At 44.7% G+C, this 20,094-nt stretch overlaps 1 protein-coding gene across 1 annotated transcript in view; it reads left to right on the top strand.

Annotated features, from left to right (window-relative positions):
* The first annotated feature begins 553 nt into the window (after positions 1-553).
* Positions 554-20,094, top strand: part of tmem30b (transmembrane protein 30B) — a 54,993-nt gene continuing 35,452 nt past the window's right edge. The window contains exon 1 of the mRNA XM_038796757.1: positions 554-997. Within this exon, the coding sequence (XP_038652685.1) occupies positions 785-997 (213 nt within the window). The 5' untranslated portion in view covers positions 554-784. The remainder of the gene's footprint in view (positions 998-20,094) is intronic.

The following is a 20,094-nucleotide window of genomic DNA, read 5'->3' as shown; positions in this document are numbered from 1 at the left end:
TTGTGGTAGTGACGTCTACATTCCAACCACCCTGTAGGTAGAGAAATTTCTTCTAAACAGATTTATTATTGACTATATTATACTTATGGCCCCAGTTCGAGTCTCCCGTAGTTGGCACAAAATCATTTCACCAGCTAAATATTCAGCTAACACAGCAGTTGTAAAGTATCTTTTAAGCACTGACCTCGTTGCCCAGCACTGTCTTTTCCAATTTTCATGTTGCTTTATTGAATGTTCTAAAAGTCATTATAGATCATCCTAAATATATTGTCTCTGAACACGAACATTGGGGATTTTATATAAAAGACTTCGCAGGACTTCCTGAACTTGGGACTTAAAATGAATTTCTAAAATAAAATTGTGGGGGGGAGGGGGGGGGGGGGTTATTACTGATTTCAGGCAGCCCAGTTACATAAGTAATTGTAAATGTGGAGAATAATGGGATTTAAAGATTACTTTCCTGCATTTAAAAACAAAGAATGCTGTTCATGAATGTGGCAGGAAGTCAATAGCTGTGGTGGCCGGGTCTGTGGAACCGGTTTGGTGAAGAACAATCATGTGACAGTGTCTTCCAACTGGGTGGAGTGCTATCTAATAGGTAGAGGTGAGGGCGCGGGATCAAAGAACAATTGGCCTGAGAGTTTATTTCCTCTTTCTCCAGCAGCTCGCTTGGTGGGCGCGTTAGCGGCAACTTTCCTAATCCAGTGGGTTAGAAAGTTAAACTTACTTTCTTTCGCTACCCACCGCCCGCCCCAGGAATTGGCTGGGGTATACAGCGCCGGAGATGTCGCGGGTCCGGGGTTCGTCTCGACAGGGGGACGGGGCCGCTTCGAAGAATAAGCCTGATAACACGGCTTTCACCCAGCAGAGGCTACCGGCTTGGCAGCCCTTCCTCTCCGCGGGCTATGTGCTTCCCACATTCTTCCTGCTGGGCTTGATATTTATTGCGATCGGCCTCGGGTTGTACTTTACCTCCAACACTGTCATCGAGATCGAGGTGAGTGAGTGGCTATCTTATCACCTACCTCTCCTCCTCCAGTACCTTGCTCATTCCGAACTCTTGTGAAATGTGTACACGACTCTTTATTTCCTTCCTAACAGATCGTCCAACTAGTTACGAACGTCATTGTCACATCAACTCTGTAATATAGCGAGCATGTGTCCGGTCAGTTTTAACTCTTACTTGCTTCAATAGTCACTATGCTTAGTCAGTGGTAAGGGGTTGTTGAGGGTAGGAGACGCCTCACTCAATATTCCTTCTCCAATATGGACCCCAATGCTACACCCAAGTGTTCCATCAGATCTTAATAATAAAGTTTAATATAGGTTTATCAATAAAATCCATGAGGCAATCTCCATGGAGACTATTAACAATTAGAGAAATGTGAACACCCAGTGATTAACTGAAAGGACTACAGCACAATATTTCACATTTCAAACAAACTTTGTCTATATAAAAATGTTTGAACATTCACTACTCAATTAACATTAGAGTTTGTAAAGACTTGGACTGTAACGGTTGTTCTACTTTATAATTCCACCCAGGAGTTTCCTTGTACACCATAAAAACTGGAGGGTTCTTTCAATTGTTCTTCTGGTTTCAAACCAAGGTATAACACAGCTCTCTGGAATTCACTTTGGTTTCCCAAGTGTTCTAGCTGTTCTCCAAGAATGCAATTTCTTTAGCTTTCTGGCTAAGTGACTCTCCTTCAAACCTTTGTCATCAAAGCTTGGCCTCGCTGCATTTCTCTTCAGTAACTATTAAAATCAGAAAATCCTCTGAGGAACCCCCTTAATAAGGATCATTGGTTTTAATTTATCTGTTTCCCGTGACCTTAAACACAACCAGTCAGCTTAGTTAAGGCAAAACCTCTGGGGTTTTTGCTTCTGTTCCTGCAACTGTTTTACAAACCCTGATAGACTTCATCTCTACCTTAACCAAGCTGACTGGTTGTGTTTTAGGTCACTGGAAACAGATAAATTAAAATCAAGGATCCTTTCTAACCCCCACAGCCCATCTCCTTGACAATTTGCCATACTTTGAGATGCTCCAGAAAGAAATGTAAGCAAATTATCTTTTACCTTCAAAACATCCCTTTGATTCTGTGACTTGCATTATTTATACCTCTAAAGGAGGTAAGGACCCTCTTTCCAGACTTTGTAGTTCTACAAAGGAACCCCCTTGTTTACAAGGTGCTTTAAGTTTCTTTGATCTAGGAACTGCCTGAATATAATGTCAAAGACGGTTATAGTACGTATATTGTTGGGATTGTTCTTCTTGTTTCTCTTGTGTATGGTTAAAAACGTGAATAAAAATATATATTTTAAAATTAGCTTGAACAACAAGAATTTATTAAACATGAAAAAACTGGATTTTGAGACAATGCTACTTTCCCTTAGCCTAACAATTACAGATTTTAAGGGTAACATGGATTACAAAGTATATATGAAGACACAATGATCTAATTAACACACAATTCCTTTTAGTCATGTATACATGCACTTCATTCTGAACCCAACAGTGTCTGTAGATATCTCCTAGGAATCCTTCTAGATGATTGTCACATTAGTTTCCCAAAAATACACTTAAGTCTTCTCTTGCTATAATGCTTTCCCTTGGCTGTTTGCATTCTGAAATAAAGCTTCACTTAAAAAAAAAATTCTCTATTCTCCTCCTCTTTCGCATTTTCTCCCAAATTTACACCCACCAACGATAAACAATAATCAGTAACAAATATGTCAATCCCCATATCCATAACAATGATCCCATCCTCCCACCAAACCCAAAACATTCGCCCACATGTTCAAATAAACAACTGACAAAAAGGAATCAGGAATCCCCCAGTAACACCCATCACCCCCTCCCCCCAGCACTCCAACCCACCCCCATCTAATGTATGATGTTATCCAGTTCTTGAAAGTGCATAATGAATAATGCCCATGAATATTAGAACCCCTCTGTCCTTCCTCAGTTCAAACTTAACCTTCTCAAGAGTCAAGAATTCCAACAGATATCCCGCCATGCCAGGGCACAGGACCTCCAACCTATCAGGATCCGCCTTCGGGTGATCAATGAGGCGAAGGCTACAACATCTGCCTCCGCACCCGTTTCCAACCCTGGCCGGTCCGACATCCCAAATATGGCCTCCCGGGGGCCCGGGTCCAGTTTCCCGTGCACCACTTTAGAAATTACCCTAAAAACTTCCTTCCAGTAACACTCGAGCTGTGGACAGGACCAAAACATATGAACATGATAAAGCTTCACTTTTAACAGCAAATCCAGTCCTGGATTTTACACCAATCCCTGTTAGCCTTTGGCTGCTGTTGAGTAAAGAGTCCAAGAGCTCTGCCCCTTTTCCGAAACACCTTTATTTTTCTTTGAACACATTCTGCACCAAACTCTATCATCACATCACATGCCCCAAAGGCCACCTGAAGCCTCTTTACATATCAGTGTCAATTATTGGATCAATGAGACATCTAATTGGAATGTTTCTTAACCCATTCCTTAACAGTCTCCCCTTGGAGAAAAAAGTAATTAGAGATAGAGAAATACAGCACAGAACAGGCCCTTCGGCCCACGATGTTGCACCAAACTTTTGTCCTAGGTTAATCATAGAATTTTGGACAATTTGTCATGGCCAATCCACCCAACCTGCACATCTTTGGACTGTGGGAGGAAACTGGAGTACCCGGAGGAAACCCACGCAGTCACGGGGACGATGTGGAAACAGTATTTCAAGAAACTCAAACATGCAATTTCACTTTTTTTTGGGAAGGAAAAAAGAAGGAAACAAAGTCACAGAAACGGGTGCCATTCATTAATTATATACAAAAGTTAGTGAACTAATCCCTCTTTTCATTAAACAGTTGGACAATTGATGGCTACTGGCAACCCATTTAATTTTTGCTATCTCCCCTCTGTCCAATATCTGCTTCAAACTTGAAATGTATATCCTTAAACCTTTTCTCATTGACATGTTTTGTAGAGTGCACACTTTCCCACAGGGATTTGTCAATGTGACACTCAATGGGTATGTTTCCCAAATCCCCTAATCCCAAAATGTCTCGTCAATATCAGTGTCAATTATTGGATCAAAGACATCTAATTGGAATGTTTCTTAACCCTTTTCTTAACAGTATCTGAGATTGAAAGGCCATATCCATCGCCTCTACAGGGCTTAACGTCTCAGCAGCCAAAGTGCTTTTGACCACTCATTTTTTGTTTCCCACACAAAAGGGCAACATTTACCATTGTTACCCAAAACGAAAATTATAAAACCTCCTGTGCTTGAAACCCCATCACATAAATTTGTATCGGACGCATCACTATAAACTATGAGTTTCAAGTGCCTAAGATCACCTAAAACTGGGAATCTCAAACACACTCCTGCATTTTTAGTTTGACCAATGCTTTATTTGCTCTCATTATGTCTTCCACTTTAGGATCATTCATTTCTGTACTCAACTCTAAGACATCAAATCTAATGTCCAGTCTAGTCTGTCTACCTAACCAATTCAGTTGTCCAATTAAACTTCACAATTGCTCTTTTTCCATCTTTGAAACCATTGTGTCTTTTTGTGAAACCCGACCATGACTAATTGCTATTGGGCTGATGCTCTCCAAATAAGATTGCTGACGTAAAGTTGCCCCCAACTTAGTCTGTCCGATATTCAGTCCAATATATTTAAATGTACCAGAAACCTGACTTCCAACCCCGAATTCTTTTCTCAACCCAGAGATTACAATAGCTTCAAAATCACTAGTCCCACTCAAAAAAAATCATCGACATGCATCATAAAGATGCCAGAAAGATTTCCCTTATGGTGCCAGTAAAACATTGCTGGGTCTGCTTTCAACTGGCAACAGCCTAACCTGAACAAAACGGACCTTACCGAAAAATACCAGACTCTAGACGCATCATTTAATCCAAATGCACATTTGTTCAACTTCCAGAGTACCCCTTCTGTGTTAGTTGCCTCTTTAGGAGGATGGAAACAAGATGCCTCTCTGAAGCTGATGCCCCTGCAAAAAGGCAGTATTTATATCTATAGATTTGCAGTCCCATGCCTTTGTGACTAATAGAGCCAAGAAGATCTTTAAAATAACCTTTCCTGCCGTAGGTGAATCTACCCCTAAATCCTGATCATCTAAGTTTTCTTCAAATCCCCTTGTCACAAGCCTGGCCTTACAAGTTCCATCCGGAAGAACCTTTTCCGTGCAAATCCATCTGTGGGATAGAGCTCTTTGTCCCCTATCCGGTAGTTCCGTATATACCCCAAATTTACTCCAACTATGCAATTCTTGCTGTTCAGCAGCTTTGATAACTTTTTCATCTAATTTATTGGAGGCTACCAAAATCTCATGTGCATGTGGGCTTCTACTCCGAGTAGCATTTGTAGTCTTACCCATGTTCCAAGACCTTGACAAACTACATCCCCTATCCCGCCTGGTATCTCCTTCTGTACTGCTAGATCTTTCCCTTCTGCTGTGGGATGTCCTTTCAATAGTTCAACCTTTTTCTGTGAACATGTTCACTATCTGATGTACTATCTGAACTGGCACTGCGTTTCTGTGCCCTCCATTTTTGAACTTTGTGTTCCCAATCCATCGTCTTGATGCTCCCCTGTATGCTGCACATTCAACCAATGTTTATACTTTCCAATGGCTTTCCCTGCTCTATTAATAACAGTTGCATCCTTCCATTGACTAGACCCTTCAAGCAAGTATGTCACTTTTGTACCAACTTTTGCCAGTTGTCCTTTCGGAAAAATGGCCCGTTCTAATTCAGAAGTATTGTGCTCCTCTACAGAAACCCTGTCTGTATGAGTTAACTGGTCCTCCTAGTTCTTTAACACGTGCGTACCAGATGACTCTGGTTCCTCATCATGTCGGTCTGCTGTCTAAATTTGAAAATTTGTAACCTGTACCCTTTATCCTTGGATGAATGTACCCTAACAGTCTGATTGCCATGTTGCAAAATAATTGTTTTGCCATCTATGCCTATGATCTTCTCTGCGTCTTTCCATTCATGAAAATTGTCTCTTATAGTATACCATGTCTCCTTGCTGAAAAACGGAATTTGATGGCCGTACATGATGTCTTAAAGCTCTGCGAATTCTTTCAGAGACTTCTGCTTCCAAAAAAGCTTTTCTACTGCTATGTAATGCACTTAAATGCTCAGTAAAGGCAGAGCTAATTGTAGTCCCTTCCCAAGCTGGAGGCTGGTCATCCAAAATGGACGGAATTTTAGGATTTCTACCAAACACTAATTGATAGGGACTATAGCCCCCAACCATCTGCAACAAATTCTTTGTGTGTACTGCCCAAGCAGATGCTGAATTTAACTTGCAATTTGGTCAATCTGCCAAAATTCACCGGAGCATGTCATCTATTACTGCATGGTTTCTTTCGCACACACCATTACTAAATGGGCTTTCTGCAGCCGTATTCATAACTGTGATATTTATATTTTCACACTTATCCCCAAACTCATCATTAGCAATTTCTCCCCCGTTATCTTTAAGGAATTTTGCCGGTGGCCCCATTCCTGTCCCTATCTGTTTTTCCATCTTCTGATCCGGGATTACTCACTTTTCTTTACTTCGTTCAATGGTTGATTGACTAAATTTGGTTGCTAAATCTACAAAATGCAAAATAAATATATCGTTAGCTTTATCCCAGGTCTTAAGGTCCATGGCCACAATGCTGTTAAAATCCCAGGCCATGGGCAGGATTACTATCAGTCGTGATGGTGTCCTTCTGTACTTCCTACAAACCTCACAGTGATCACTAACCTGTTCTAACGGATTAGTATTGTCTTCATCCCTTACCCTTGCATCCTTTAATAAATGTTTCGGGCTCCAAGGAGACGGATGCACAAATTGCCTATGCAATTTTAATACAATATCAGCTAAAGTCCCATTTCCAGCTGCTAATAACACATCCTTAACAACTGCACCTGAAATATTATTTGTCAGTAATGGAATACAATAGTGTCCCAACTGTGTAAATTGTAAGTCCACCGTCTTTCCAAAAACTGTTGCCTTATCCTGTTTCATATCCAGCTTCATGTGTGCTTTCTTCATCAACGATCTGCTCAGAAGCAAAGGTATCTCACTTGATACAACATCCATGCTAATGAAATGATTCACTCCGGCAATACTGCAAGGGCTCACCACTCTTTTCAGCGACTTCAGAGTATTATCATCTCCAAACCTGAAACTTGTAGAGATTTCAAATTCCTTGAACTTATGATTTTCAGCATTCAAAGAGTCCAGGTAACATTTTAACCAGTCAATTCCACACACAGTAGATGTGCAGCCAACTGAAGGATTCTGCAACTCGCACCCTCATTACCGGAGGAGTAAAACTGCTTATTAATAGGACAATGCCATCTTTCGGGTCACTATCTTTTTCCTCTTCCATGTCATGTGTAGCTTCAAACACTACTATAAAGTGCTGGACAGTTCAAATCATAATGGTATTGAGAGTCACACTGAAAACATTTATTTATCATACCCCGGGCATTTCTGGAGTTTCTTTTCCTATTTCCACTCTCCATGACCCTCCTCCTATTATAGGTTTTAAATGGGTTTCTGTCCTCATAATTTCCGGGACCCGATCTTCACCCATACTCTCTGAACCTGTTCGGAGCCATACAATCACACCATCCTGTCAGCCGTGTATCTTCCATAGTCTGCTTTACTGCTGACTGACCCATTTGTGTCAAAAGAACCATAGGTATTGAATGTTTCCCCAGAAACTTCTTCAAGGTCTCTATCATCTGATCAAATAAGGTATCAGTATCTGCAAAGTTAACTCCTGTCAAAACCAAGAGCCTATCCATATTGGGGACACTAACACAATCCAGTAACTTCAATGCCAACACAGACTGTGGGAATTCCAGGCAGTGTTTGTGCAGCCTTCTCGATAGTGTGCTAAATTCCATTATATTGTCCTCCATAGAGATATCCTCTGCTTTCTGGAGTCTATCAAATTATCAAATCCTTTTGATAAATCCTATCCATAAATAATAGTCTCCAGACCTTCTTAGTCTAATTGTCCCAATTCCAGTTCAGAAAATGCTTTCAAAAAAATATATTTATTCAAATTTTCAACAAAACACTCCAAACAGAAAAAAGAATAAAGCCCAAAACAAGCAAAAATTCTAAATGGGATTTCCAACAAAATACAATAACCCCCATTTAACAAATAAACACGCCCGTAAGGAAAACGCCCCACTCTAATCTAAACCACAAAAAAGAAAAAAAAAGAAATAATGCTATCCCCCAGCTCGGCTTGACCCGGGTGTTCACCACTTTGGACATAGTCCTCGCAAAGCCCCTCCAGAACCCCTCCAGCGCCGGGTACGTCCAAAACATATGGGCGTGATTTGCTGGGCTCCCCGAGCACCTCGCACACCTGTCCTCCACCCCAAAAAACCTACTCATCCTCTCCCCCATCATATATGCCCTATGAACAACTTTGAACTGTATTAGGCTGAGCCTGGCGCAAGAGGAATTAACCCTACTCAGGGCATCAGCCCACAGATCCTTATCCAGCTCCTCCCCGAGCTCCTCCTCCCACTTGCCCTTTAACTCCTCCACCGAGGCCTCCTCCTCTTCCTGCAGTTCCTGATAGATCGCCGAGATCTTGCCGTCTCCAATCCATACACCCAAAATCACCCTGAATCCTTCGTGCTGGGAGCAGTGGAAACGCCATCACTTGCATGTACCTAAAAGCATTCCCGGGAGGTAACCCAAATTTCTCCTCTAGCGTCTCTAGGCTCACAAAAGTCCCATCGATGAATAGGTCCCCCATTTTTTAAACCCCTGTATGATGCCAGCTCAGAAACCCTCCATCCATCCTACCCTGAACGAACCTGTGGTTCTCTCGAATCGGGGACCAGACCGAGGCCCCCACCTCGCCGTATGTCGCCTCCACTGCCCCCAGATCTTCAGAGTCGCCGCCACCGCTGGACTCGTGGTATACCGTCAGTGGGAGCGGCAACGGTGCCGTCACCAGCGCCCGCAGACTCGTACCCACACAAGACGCCACCTCAAGCCTCTTCCACACCGCCCCCTCTAGCCTCTTCCACACCGCCCCCTCTCCCGCCATTACCCACTTACGGATCATCGCCACATTAGCTACCCAATAATAGCCACATAGATTCAACAGCGCCAGCCCCCCTCTGTCCCTGCTACGCTCCCAAAACACCCTCTTCACCCTCGGGGTCTTATTCCCCCATACGAATCCCATAATGCTCCTGCTTACCAGTTTTAAAAAAGCCTTGGGGATTACGATGGGCAGGCACTGGAACATAAACAGGAACCTAGGGAGGACAGTCATCTTGACCGACTGCACCCTACCCGCCAGGGAGACTGGCAGCACATCCCATCTCTTGAAATCCTCCTCCATCTGTTCTACCAACTATGCCAAATTGAGCTTATGCAGGGCCCCCCAGCTCCTAGCTACCTGGATCCCCAGGTATCGAAAGCTCCTCCCCGCCCTCTTCAGCGGTAGTTCGTCTATCCCCCTTCCCCGGTTCCTCGCATGCACCACAAAGAGCTCACTCTTCCCCACGTTGAACGTACAACCCAAAAAGTCCCCAAACTCCCCAAGGATCCGCATAACCTCCACCATCCCCTCCACTGGGTCTGCAACATATACCAGCAGGTCATCAGCATATAACGACACCTGGTGTTCCCCCTCCCCGGACCAATCCCCTCCAGTTCCTAGACTCCCTCAGTGCCACGACCAGCGGCTCAATTGCCAGTGCAAACAACAAGGGGGATAAGGGACACCCATGCCTCATCCCGCGGTACAACCTAAAGTACTCCGACCTCCGCCGGTTCGTAGCCACACTCGCCCGATTCCCTCTTCTACCGCCAGCTCCCCTTTGGCCAATACAGCAGCAACCCAGTTCAACCACCCATCCCCCCCCCCCCCCCCCCCCCCCCCCCCCCCCCAGCCAGACCACCGTCCAGCCATTCCGCTCCCCCCATTACATTCCCGTAAGTCAGCTGACTCCTGCTGACGCCAGCCCCTCCCACCATTCCAACAACCTCCCAGTGTGGGAATCCCCCCACCTCCCCCTGCTGATCAATATGCGCTCTCCTCCAGCACTGCCCTTCCTCCCCAGGCCCCGCCCCTCCTTTGCAGGGGGGGGGGGGGGAAAGAGTCCGCACTTCCCATCCGAGCCGGCCCCGCCCCCAATGCGCAGCTCCTTTTTCTGCAACCTCTCCCCAGCTCCCGAGTTCAGAAAATACTTTGCTTCGGATTTTACTCTCGTAAGGTAGAGAAAGAGCCAATGCCATACCTTGTTTCCTCTTTCCCAAGGCAGTTACCTTAGTCCACATAACAACTGCACTTCTCCATTAGTCGTATCCGGCCATCTTTATCTTGGGTTCAGCCATATTATTTTTCCTTCTCACTCATTCCTTGGTTAATACAGAATTTATTTTCTTCTGGAAAAGTGGTATCTTTCAACCCTTTACACAACAACCATCCTCTGCTATCACTGTTAGCCTCTAGCTGCTGTTGAGTAGAGTCAAGAGCTCTGCTCCTTTTCCAAAACACCTTTTTTTTTCCTTGAACACACTCTGCACCAAACGCTATCATCTCATTACATGCCCAAAGGGCACCTGAAGCCTCTTTACATATCAGTGTCAATTATTGGATCAATGAGACATCTAATTGGAATGTTTCTTAACCCTTTCCTTCACAATCCCTTTCAGATGTCTTTGCCTTGAGCTGTGCAAACTGCTCACAATTACTTTGACTCTTCATTCCCAGGCTCTAGTAAAAGGAAAATATTTCATTTACCTCTGAAGTCTGCTGTCCCACTTTAAATCTGGTACTGCAATTGTCTATTTAACTCAGAAAACTTTGTTTACTCTTCCTTGAATTCTTCTGAACAATATCTTGGTCTCTGTTCCCTTGTTCGCTTAACTTAAGTCATCTTAAGGCATTTTTTCTGTCCCAATTCCCTGGGTTTCTGGACTGTAACTTGTTACTTAGGAAGCCTGCAACTTTGCAACTCACTTGTCCTGTCCAGCTTCTCCTGGCAGGGTTGAGAGATGTTCAATCTCCAGTGTCCTGTCTCCAACTGCAATAGATCCAGCCAAAACCTGAAAGCTTTCTACCCTTATAGGGGCTTCCTCTTGCTAAGGAACACTGCTGTATTCTTCATGCTGTAGCACTCTCTAAGCACAATAGAAACACAGTTAGAATTTGAACCAACCCCCAAACTTACAACCACCTTTGTCAAGCATAAACTTAACTATAGGTTGTGCCCTTCCAGGGATAGAAACATTAATTTAAACCCACTTAAAACTATACATTATTTCTAGTGTTTACCAATGCAAATATAAATCCCTTAAAACTGTTTTTGTTTTCCTAACGCCTAGAAGGTCCAACTTCTTCAATTCTTCTTCATAACTAAAGTTCCTCATCCTTGGAAGAATTGTCGTTAAACCTCTTCTGCCCCCTCTCTGATGCCTTCACATCCCTTTAGTTTCACATTGACTTTAATCCCAAATTGAAATAACTGTGGACATCCTGTCCCTACCGCTCAAAGGTGGGTCATTAATTGTTGAAGGTTTCCATGCTTCTTGGCTTTTTATTGAAGAAACACAGGTTACCCTTTAAACTGTACTCAATCCAGCTCTTGTTAATTTGCACCTAAGGTCTCTCAATCAGGTTTATTATTTCTCTACATTTTAAATTTCCAAACCCCAAATTAAAAGGCATGTTTCTAAAATTAGATATTTCTAACACTTTCATATTTTATACCTGTTGTGATTAAAATCTAGAATTTCAAAAATGTTAATGAAATACTTATTCATCTAAAGTGTTGCCTTTTAAAGGCCTGACCATAAACATAAACAATTTGGAGCTCCATCCCACTCCAGGTGTCATGTTTTATGTAAAATGGCAGCTGATTGCAACTGACCAATTTTTTTTTCTTCAAAAGTATCCATGTGTATGTTGTTAAGTTTGAAGGGAACTTCCAACAACGCCAAGAATGAGCTTATAATTGACTGCTGGGTTTCTGTGAATCATTTATTCCAGGAGTACCAGAGAAGTGACTTTAAATGAAAAATAAAATTAATAGTGAAGCTCAGCAATGATTTTTTAAAATCAAATTTAGTGTGCCCAATTCATTTTTTCCAATTAAGGAGCAATTTAGTGTGGCCAATCCACCTACCCTGCACATCTTTGGGGTGTGGGGATGGGACCCACGCAGACACGATGAGAATGTGTAAACTCCACACGGACAGTGACCCAGAGCTGGGATCGAACCTAGGACCTCGGTGCCGTGACGCTGCAGTGCTAACCACTGCGCCACCGTGCTGCCTTAAGCTCTGCAATGATAAATCCAGACTTCCCATGAGCAATGCCGCAGGGGAGCAGCCAGCATAAGCAAATCTTTGTGTGTTTAGTTTGTAACTAGAAAATGAATAGTCAAATCTATGTACTGCATACATAATGGATAAATGTTTATACTTTATTGTGAAGTTTACATAATATGTTCAGACGTGTTGGTTTGATTCTGGACTGGTGACATCCTTCCTTGAAAGATTTTATAAATGTGTAATGATTTTAAAAAATTTTAATTTCATATATTTAAAATGGCCAATTAATTTTTTTTCCAATTAAGGGCAATTTAGCTTGGCCAATTCACTAACCCTGCTCATCTATGGGTTGTGGGGGTGAGACCCATGCAAACATGGGGAGAATGTGCAAACTCCACACGGACTGTGACCTGGAGCTGGGATCAAACCCGGGACCTCAGTGCCGTGAGGCAGCAGTGCTAACCACTGTGCCACCGTGCCATCCCCGTAATGTATAATGATAATATAAATGGTCATTCCACTTGTTAGTGGGGCAATCCCAACTTTACCATTGACACAGGATTTCTACCTAATTTGTTTCCTTTGTCTGATATTTAAAGCAGACCAAGGCAGGCCAGCAGCATGGTTCAATTCCCATACCAGCCTCCCCGAGCAGGCGCCGGAATGTGGCGACTAGGGGCTTTTCACAGTAACTTCATTGAAGCCCACTTGTGATAATAAGCGATTTTCATTTCATTTTAATCTTTCCTGTGAAAATAATTTGTCTGTCTTTCCAGGTGACACTCTGGGTAAATACTGCATAAAGCAGTCGTGAATCATAAGAACAGAAAGGTCTCTGGTTTGAACATAGGCTTAATTAACAAACCTCAGCCAGGGCAATAGTTGGAATATAGCAATTGTCCTCCCATTTCTCTGGATTGTGGGTAGGTTTGGTGGGAGAAAAATAAATAAGTTGTGGTTCCCACTCCAAATTGTTATCCAGTGCTTTACAGAAAAAAATGATCTCTGTTCCAGTGCACCCTATGAATTAATCACTGATCAAAATTTATTGGCTTCCAACCTCCAATAAACCTGAACTTATCAAAAACTCTGCCCAAATTCTAACCAAGTCACCAAGTCCGAATCACCTATCCATCTATATTGGTCTTGGTCCACCAATGTCTAGGCGTTTCAAAACAATCTTGTCATTGTTGGATCCAGGTACCTCCATGGTGTCTCGCACTCTGTGTCTGCAACCACCTCCACCCACAATCCTCCTGTAACTGTGTTGTTTAGATTCTGGTCTCTTGTGCACATTCCTGTCATTTGTCTTCTTTCCTTAAACCTCTACACCTCTTTCTCCTTTTTAAGATACTTCTTAATGTCTACCTCTTTGACAAAGCTTTTAGTCACCTGTCTAATATCTTTCTTTGGCTTGTTGTCAGTTATAATCTTTTTTTTTAATAGACAATTTTATTGAGGTATTTTTGGCATTATAAACAGTAACAATATACATTAGTGTGTAGATACCAATTACGAAAAACATAGTGCAAATAACAGTACCACTCTCGCAGATAGACCTGCCTCTTCTTCCCCCCTACTCTACACTATTCTACCCCCCCTCCCCCTGCTGACGATTAGTTCCCCGCGAAGAAGTCGATGAATGATTGCCACCTCCGGGCGAACCCCGATAGTGATCCTCGTAAGGCGAACTTGATTTTCTTCCAAGCCGAGAAAGCTTGCCATGTCCGACAGCCATACTTCGATCTTTGGGGGCTTTGAGTCCCTCCAGGCCAACAGTATTCGTCGCCGGGCTATCAGGGAAGCAAAGGCCACAACGTCGCCTCTATCCCCTCCTTACTCCCGGGTCTTCCGACACCCCAAAAATCGCCACCTCTGGACTCATGGCCACCCTTGTTTTCAGTACCCGGGATATGACGTCCACAAATCCCTGCCAGTAGCCCCTGAGTTTTGGACACGCCCAGAACATGTGGACATGGTTCACTGGTCCTCCCCCACATCTAGCACACTTGTCCTCCAGCCCAAAGAATTTGCTCATCCGGGCCACCGTCATGTGGGCCCGGTGAACCACCTTGAACTGAATCAGGCCGAGCCTGGCACATGTTACGGTTGCATTTACCCTCCTCAGAGCGTCTGCCCATACGCCTCCCTCCAACTCCCCACCAAGCTCCTCCTCCCACTTGAGTTTCAGTTCCTAGGTCCCTGTGTCCTCCGCTCCCATAGCTCCATATGAATATCTGAGACTCTCCCCTCTCCTACCTCACGCCTGGAAATTACCCTGTCCAGGATCCCCCTTGGTGGAAGGCGTGGAAAGGACGGGACCTGTCTACATATGAAATCCCGCACCTGCAAGTACCAAAAGTCATTCCCCCTCGCCAGCCCAAACTTCTCCTCCAGCACCCTCATGTTCGCGAAGCTCCCTTCCAGGAACAAGTATCCCATCCTTCCCGCCATCCATCTTCCCCGGGACAAATCGGTGGTTGTCACATATTGGGGACTAGACCGACGCTCCCACTTCCCCCGCGTGCTTCCTCCATTGGCCCCAAATCCACAAAGCCACCACCACTACAGCCACCACCACTACAGCTGGTGGAGTACCTGGCCGGCGGGAATGGCATGGGAGCCGTGACCAGGGCTGCCAAGCTGGTGCCCCTGCACGAGGCAGCCTCCACCCACTCCCAAACCGACCCCGTGCCACCATCCATTTCCTTATCATGGCTATGTTAGCCACCCAGTAGTAGTTGCTGAGGTTCGGCAATGCCAGCCCCCCCTCGCTACGGTTCCGTTCCAGCATCCCCCTCCTTACCCGCGGGGGTTGTCAGTTATAATCTGACGATGCTCTTGAGAAGTGTTTGAGACACTTTACGACTTGCATTAAAGCAAATTGTTTCTGTTGATGTTGTGTCTAGAAGCGAGAAATTCAAAACAGTGCCTAAAGTTCTAAATTTGGGTAACGCAGACTTCAATGCAATGAGATGAAGACTATTTGCAGTAATCTGGGAAAATATTTTCATGAATAAATGGACAGAAGATCGGTTGTAAGTGTTTTTCAAAAAAGGCATCTGTGACACCAGGATCAGATTATACCTCTCGGGCAAGAGCTTGCCAAAAAAAGCAATGAACCACGAAATATGTGACAGGCAATATTAATCTAAAACAAAAGGCAAAGAGACGAGCAAACAAAAAAGATTCTGACAAATGGGAAGGATACACAGAACAGCAGAGTGTGACAAAGTAGCTGGTATGAGCTACAAAAGACAGAATGAAAAGAAACTTGCAAGGGGTAGAATTGTTATGGTGCAGAAGAAAACTTCAATCTATTGTGTCTGAAGCTCTCCGTAACAGCCTCCCCGAACAGGCGCCGGAATGTGGCGACTAGGGGCTTTTCACAGTAACTTCAGTTGAAGCCTACTCGTGACAATAAGCGATTTTCATTTTTCATTTCAATGAGCACTTCATCCAATGTCATTGACTCTTCACTCGCCTTCTCCCTGTAACCTTGATCATTCATTTTTTTTCAGATAACTATTTAATTCCCTTTTGAAGCTTGAGTTGGATCTGTCTCTATCACACAGTCAGAGGCAGTGCATTCCAGATCTTAACCACTCACTGCATAAAAATGTTTTTCTAGTATTGCTTTTGCTCCTTTCTTTATGACAAGCATGCAGAAAGTTCAATTGGCTGTGCAGCTATCTTTAGATCAACAAAAAATTAAACGATATTAGGATAAAGAGCATTATCAGGAGCAATGCGAGCCCCCTTAAAATTGATACGTAATATTGTCAATGAAATGGTGCGCAACCTGTATCCATTATGCCAGTATTTATAGTCGAGGAAGAAGCGAGCAAGCTAGCAATACCAATACCAAGAATTGAAACGAGGGCAGGGACTCACCAAAATTAATAAGTAATGAAGAAAATATGATACAGTTGCTTGCTAGCACATAACCTGAGTATTGCTCGAAAAAAAGAGACATGCTGTCGAAGCATTTTATCTTGCACTCATCAGGCCTACATTTGACGGCACGGTGGCACAGTGGTTAGCACTGCTACCTCACCGCTCCAGGGACCCCAGGTTGAATTCCGGCCTCGGGTGACTGTCTGTGTGGAGTTTGCACATTCTCCCCATGTCTGTGTGGGTTTCCTCTGGGTGCTCCGATTTCCTTCCATGATCCAAAGATGTACAGGTTAGGTGGACTGGCTGCTAAATTGCCCCTTGAAGTAGACAAATATCCAGGGTCAGATGAAATGTATCCCAGACTGTTGAGTCAGGCAAGGGAGGAAATAGCAAGGGGGCTGGCAATTTTAAATTCCTCTCTGGCCACAGGAGAGGTGCCGTAGGACTGGAGGATAGCCAATGTGGTACCATTATTCAAGAAGGGATAAACCAGGAAATTAAAGGCCAGTCAGTCGAACCTCAGTGGTGGGGAAACTATTGGAAGCAATTCTGAGAGACTGAAGTAATCTGCATTTGGAGAGGCAGGGATTAATCAAGAACAGTCAGCATGGTTTTGTTAAGGGGTGGTCCTGTCTGACCAATTTGATTGAATTTTTCAAAGATGTGACCAGGTGTATTGATGAGGGAAATGCATTTGGCGTGGTCTATTTGGAATTCAGCAAGGCTTTTGATAAGGTTCCACATGGGAGACTGAGAGCGAAGGTAAGAGCCTGTGAGGTCGAAGGAAACGTGACAAATTGGATCCAAAATTGGCCAAGTGGCAGGAAGCAGAGGGTGATGGTTGGGGGGTGTTTTTCTGACTGGAAGCCTGTGTCCAGTGGGGTCCCATAGTGATTAGTGTTGAGGCCTTTGCTGTTTGTGGTTTATATAAATGATTTAGATATGAATGTAGGAGGGTTGATCAGTAAGTTTGCGAATGTAACAAACATTGGTAGGGTAGTAACTAGTGAGGAGGATAGCCTTAGATTACTGGAGGGTATAGATGGGCTGGCCAGGTGGGCTGATCAGTGGCAAATAATATTCAATCCTGGTAAGTGTGAAGTGATACACTTGGGCAGGACAAACAAGGCAAGCAAATACATGAACGGCAGAACTCTGGGAACCACCAAGGATCAGAGGGACCATGGTGTGCATGTACACCGGTCCCTTAAGATAGCAGGGCAGGTGGATACAGTGGTTAAGAAGGCATATACCTTTATTAGACGAGGCTTGGAGTTTATGAGCGGGGAGGTTCATTGTATCATAGAATCCTTACTGTGCATAAGGAGGCCATTCAGCCCATCAAGTCTGCACCAACCCTTCAAAAGAACACTCTACCAAGGTCCATTCCCCTGTCCATCCCATCTTAACCCCGTAACAGAACCTGCACACCCCTGGACACTAAGGGTCAATTTAGCATGACAAATCCACCTAACCTGCACATCCTTGGGCCGTGGGAGTAAACTGAGGAAACCCATGCAGACACAGGAGAGCATGAAATTCCATGCAGACAGTCACCCAAGGTCAGAATTGAACCTGGGTCCCTGGCACTGCGGGAGCAGTGCTAGCGACTTTGCTACTGTGCAGCCCAGATTATGCTTTAACTGTATAAACCGTTGGTTAGGCCACAGCTAGAATATTGTGTGCAGTTCTGAAATCCACATTGTAGGAGGGATGTTGTAGCACTGGAACGGGTGCAGTGGAGGTTTACCAGGATGTTGCCTGGACTGGAGAGTTTTGGTTATTGTCGTGTTATGTAATTTGGAATAACACAAGCTGCCACCTGATGCAGTTTTGAGTAAAAGATGCTCCAGACTTTGAAGTGAGTTCAATGTGTTTTATTGAACTATTAGCACAGTTCTCAATGAGTTCGACTCTCTGCTAATCTAAATGTAGTAACTCAGTCTAACTGAACCAGCCTTGCTCTAAGCCACGTGCTGGGGTGTGATGCTGAGGATACACCCTGTCTCACTCTGTAGATGTTGGTCCATGGAAAGAGGCGGGTGTGAGTGCCTCATCTCTTTGATAGTGAGATACCTCCCCTGAATGTCCTGACTGCTCATTGGTCGTGTCCTATTCTATGTGTTCATTAGATGCATGTTTGAATATCATGACATCTCCCCCCCTTTTTTAATGTTTTGTTGGCGTATGTGAATGTATTTACATGTGAATGAGTCTGTGTAACGTGACTGATGGAGGACAACCGAACAGAGCAAACAAAACAAACGTTCACAAGTCCATTCTCTGAGTCTTGTGTCTGATCCTGGTCGACCGCCGGAGAGGTGGCGGAGGGGACGACCGTGCCTTGACAGGCGGGATGGAAGCCTGACTGGTGGCCTCATGGTGCGAGGTATCAGGAGGTGGCAATTCAACATATGGAAATGGAGGAGAAAGTGGTTGCAGGCAGGCAACTTTACACAGTGCCCGTCAATTCATTCGCACGATGGAGCCATCAGCCATACGTACAACATAAGAGTGGGGCGCAGCCTGTCGATCAACGACAGCCGGGGCAGACTACTCACCATCCGGTATCTTGATCCTGACAGTGTCTGCCGGGGCTATCATGGCCAGATCAGTGGCATGGGCATCATAGCCCTGCTTTTGGCGGTCTCTGAGCTGGGAGGTGATCCAAGTTGGGCAGGTGTTTGGCTGGAAGCGTCATCCGCAGGTCCCTGTTCAGGAGTTGAGCCGGCGACCTGCCAATGGACAATGGAGTTGCCCTGTACGCGAGCAGTACAAAGTAAAAGTGTATGTCGGAAGCAGAGTCCGCGGCCTTGCAGATGAGCTGTTTCACAATGTGCATCCCTTTGTCAACTTTTCCATTGGACTGTGGATAGTGCGGACTTGAGGTGACATGCTGGAAATCGTATGACCTGGCAAACGTGGACCATTCTCAACTGCTAAAGGACGGGCCATTGTCGCTCATGATGGTGATTGGGATGCCATGCTTTGAGAATGTCTCCTTACAGGCTTTGATGACAGTCCGAGAGGTGAGGTCCGGGAGCTTCAGCACCTCAGGGTAATTCGAGAAATAGTCGATGATCAATACGTAGTCGAGGCCATTTGCATGAAAGAGGTCGATGCCAACCTTGGACCACGGAGAGGTCACTATGTCATGCTGTTGGAGCATCTCCTTGCTCTGCGCTGGCTGGAACTGCCGACAGGTAGCAAAGTTCAGGACCATATTCATGATGTCCTGGCTGATGCCGGGCCAGTAGACAGCCTGCCTGGCTCTGGAGACTGAGCGGAATAACAATCCTGTCCAGCTTGAGGAGGATACCATCAATCTCCGTCAGGTCATCCTTCACATTGTACAATTGTGGGCACTGCCCTTTCTGCCAGCTATTGGTGAGGTTGTGGATGACCCGCTGCAAGGGGGGTCTTTGGCTGTCTCATCACGGATGTGAACTACCTTCTCATCTGTGCCGGGAGAGTGCTAGCACACAGCTGCACCTGCAATTCGATGTGCCAGATGATCTCCAGTGGCTCACTGGGCGAGGTGACGGAGCTGGACAGAGCAGGACAATGTATCAGCGATGGTGAGCTCCTTGCCAGGTGTGTACACCAAGTTGAAGCCTTGCGTCCTAAGTTTAAGCAGGATTCTCTGCAACTGAGGCGTCATGTCGTTCAGGTCCTTGTGGATGATGTGGACCAGAGTCCTTTGATCCGTCTCGACAGTGAACATCGGCAGGCCGTAGACATAATCATGAAATTTGAGGATGCTGGTAAGAAGACCCAAGCACTTCTTCTCAATCTGTGCATATCTGGTTTCAGTGGGCATCATCGCCCTTGATGGGT

The sequence above is a fragment of the Scyliorhinus canicula genome, chromosome 1 (genome assembly GCF_902713615.1).
Source record: "Scyliorhinus canicula chromosome 1, sScyCan1.1, whole genome shotgun sequence".
NCBI classification, from domain to species: domain Eukaryota; kingdom Metazoa; phylum Chordata; class Chondrichthyes; order Carcharhiniformes; family Scyliorhinidae; genus Scyliorhinus; species Scyliorhinus canicula.
This window is presented reverse-complemented; position numbering and strand designations above follow the sequence as displayed.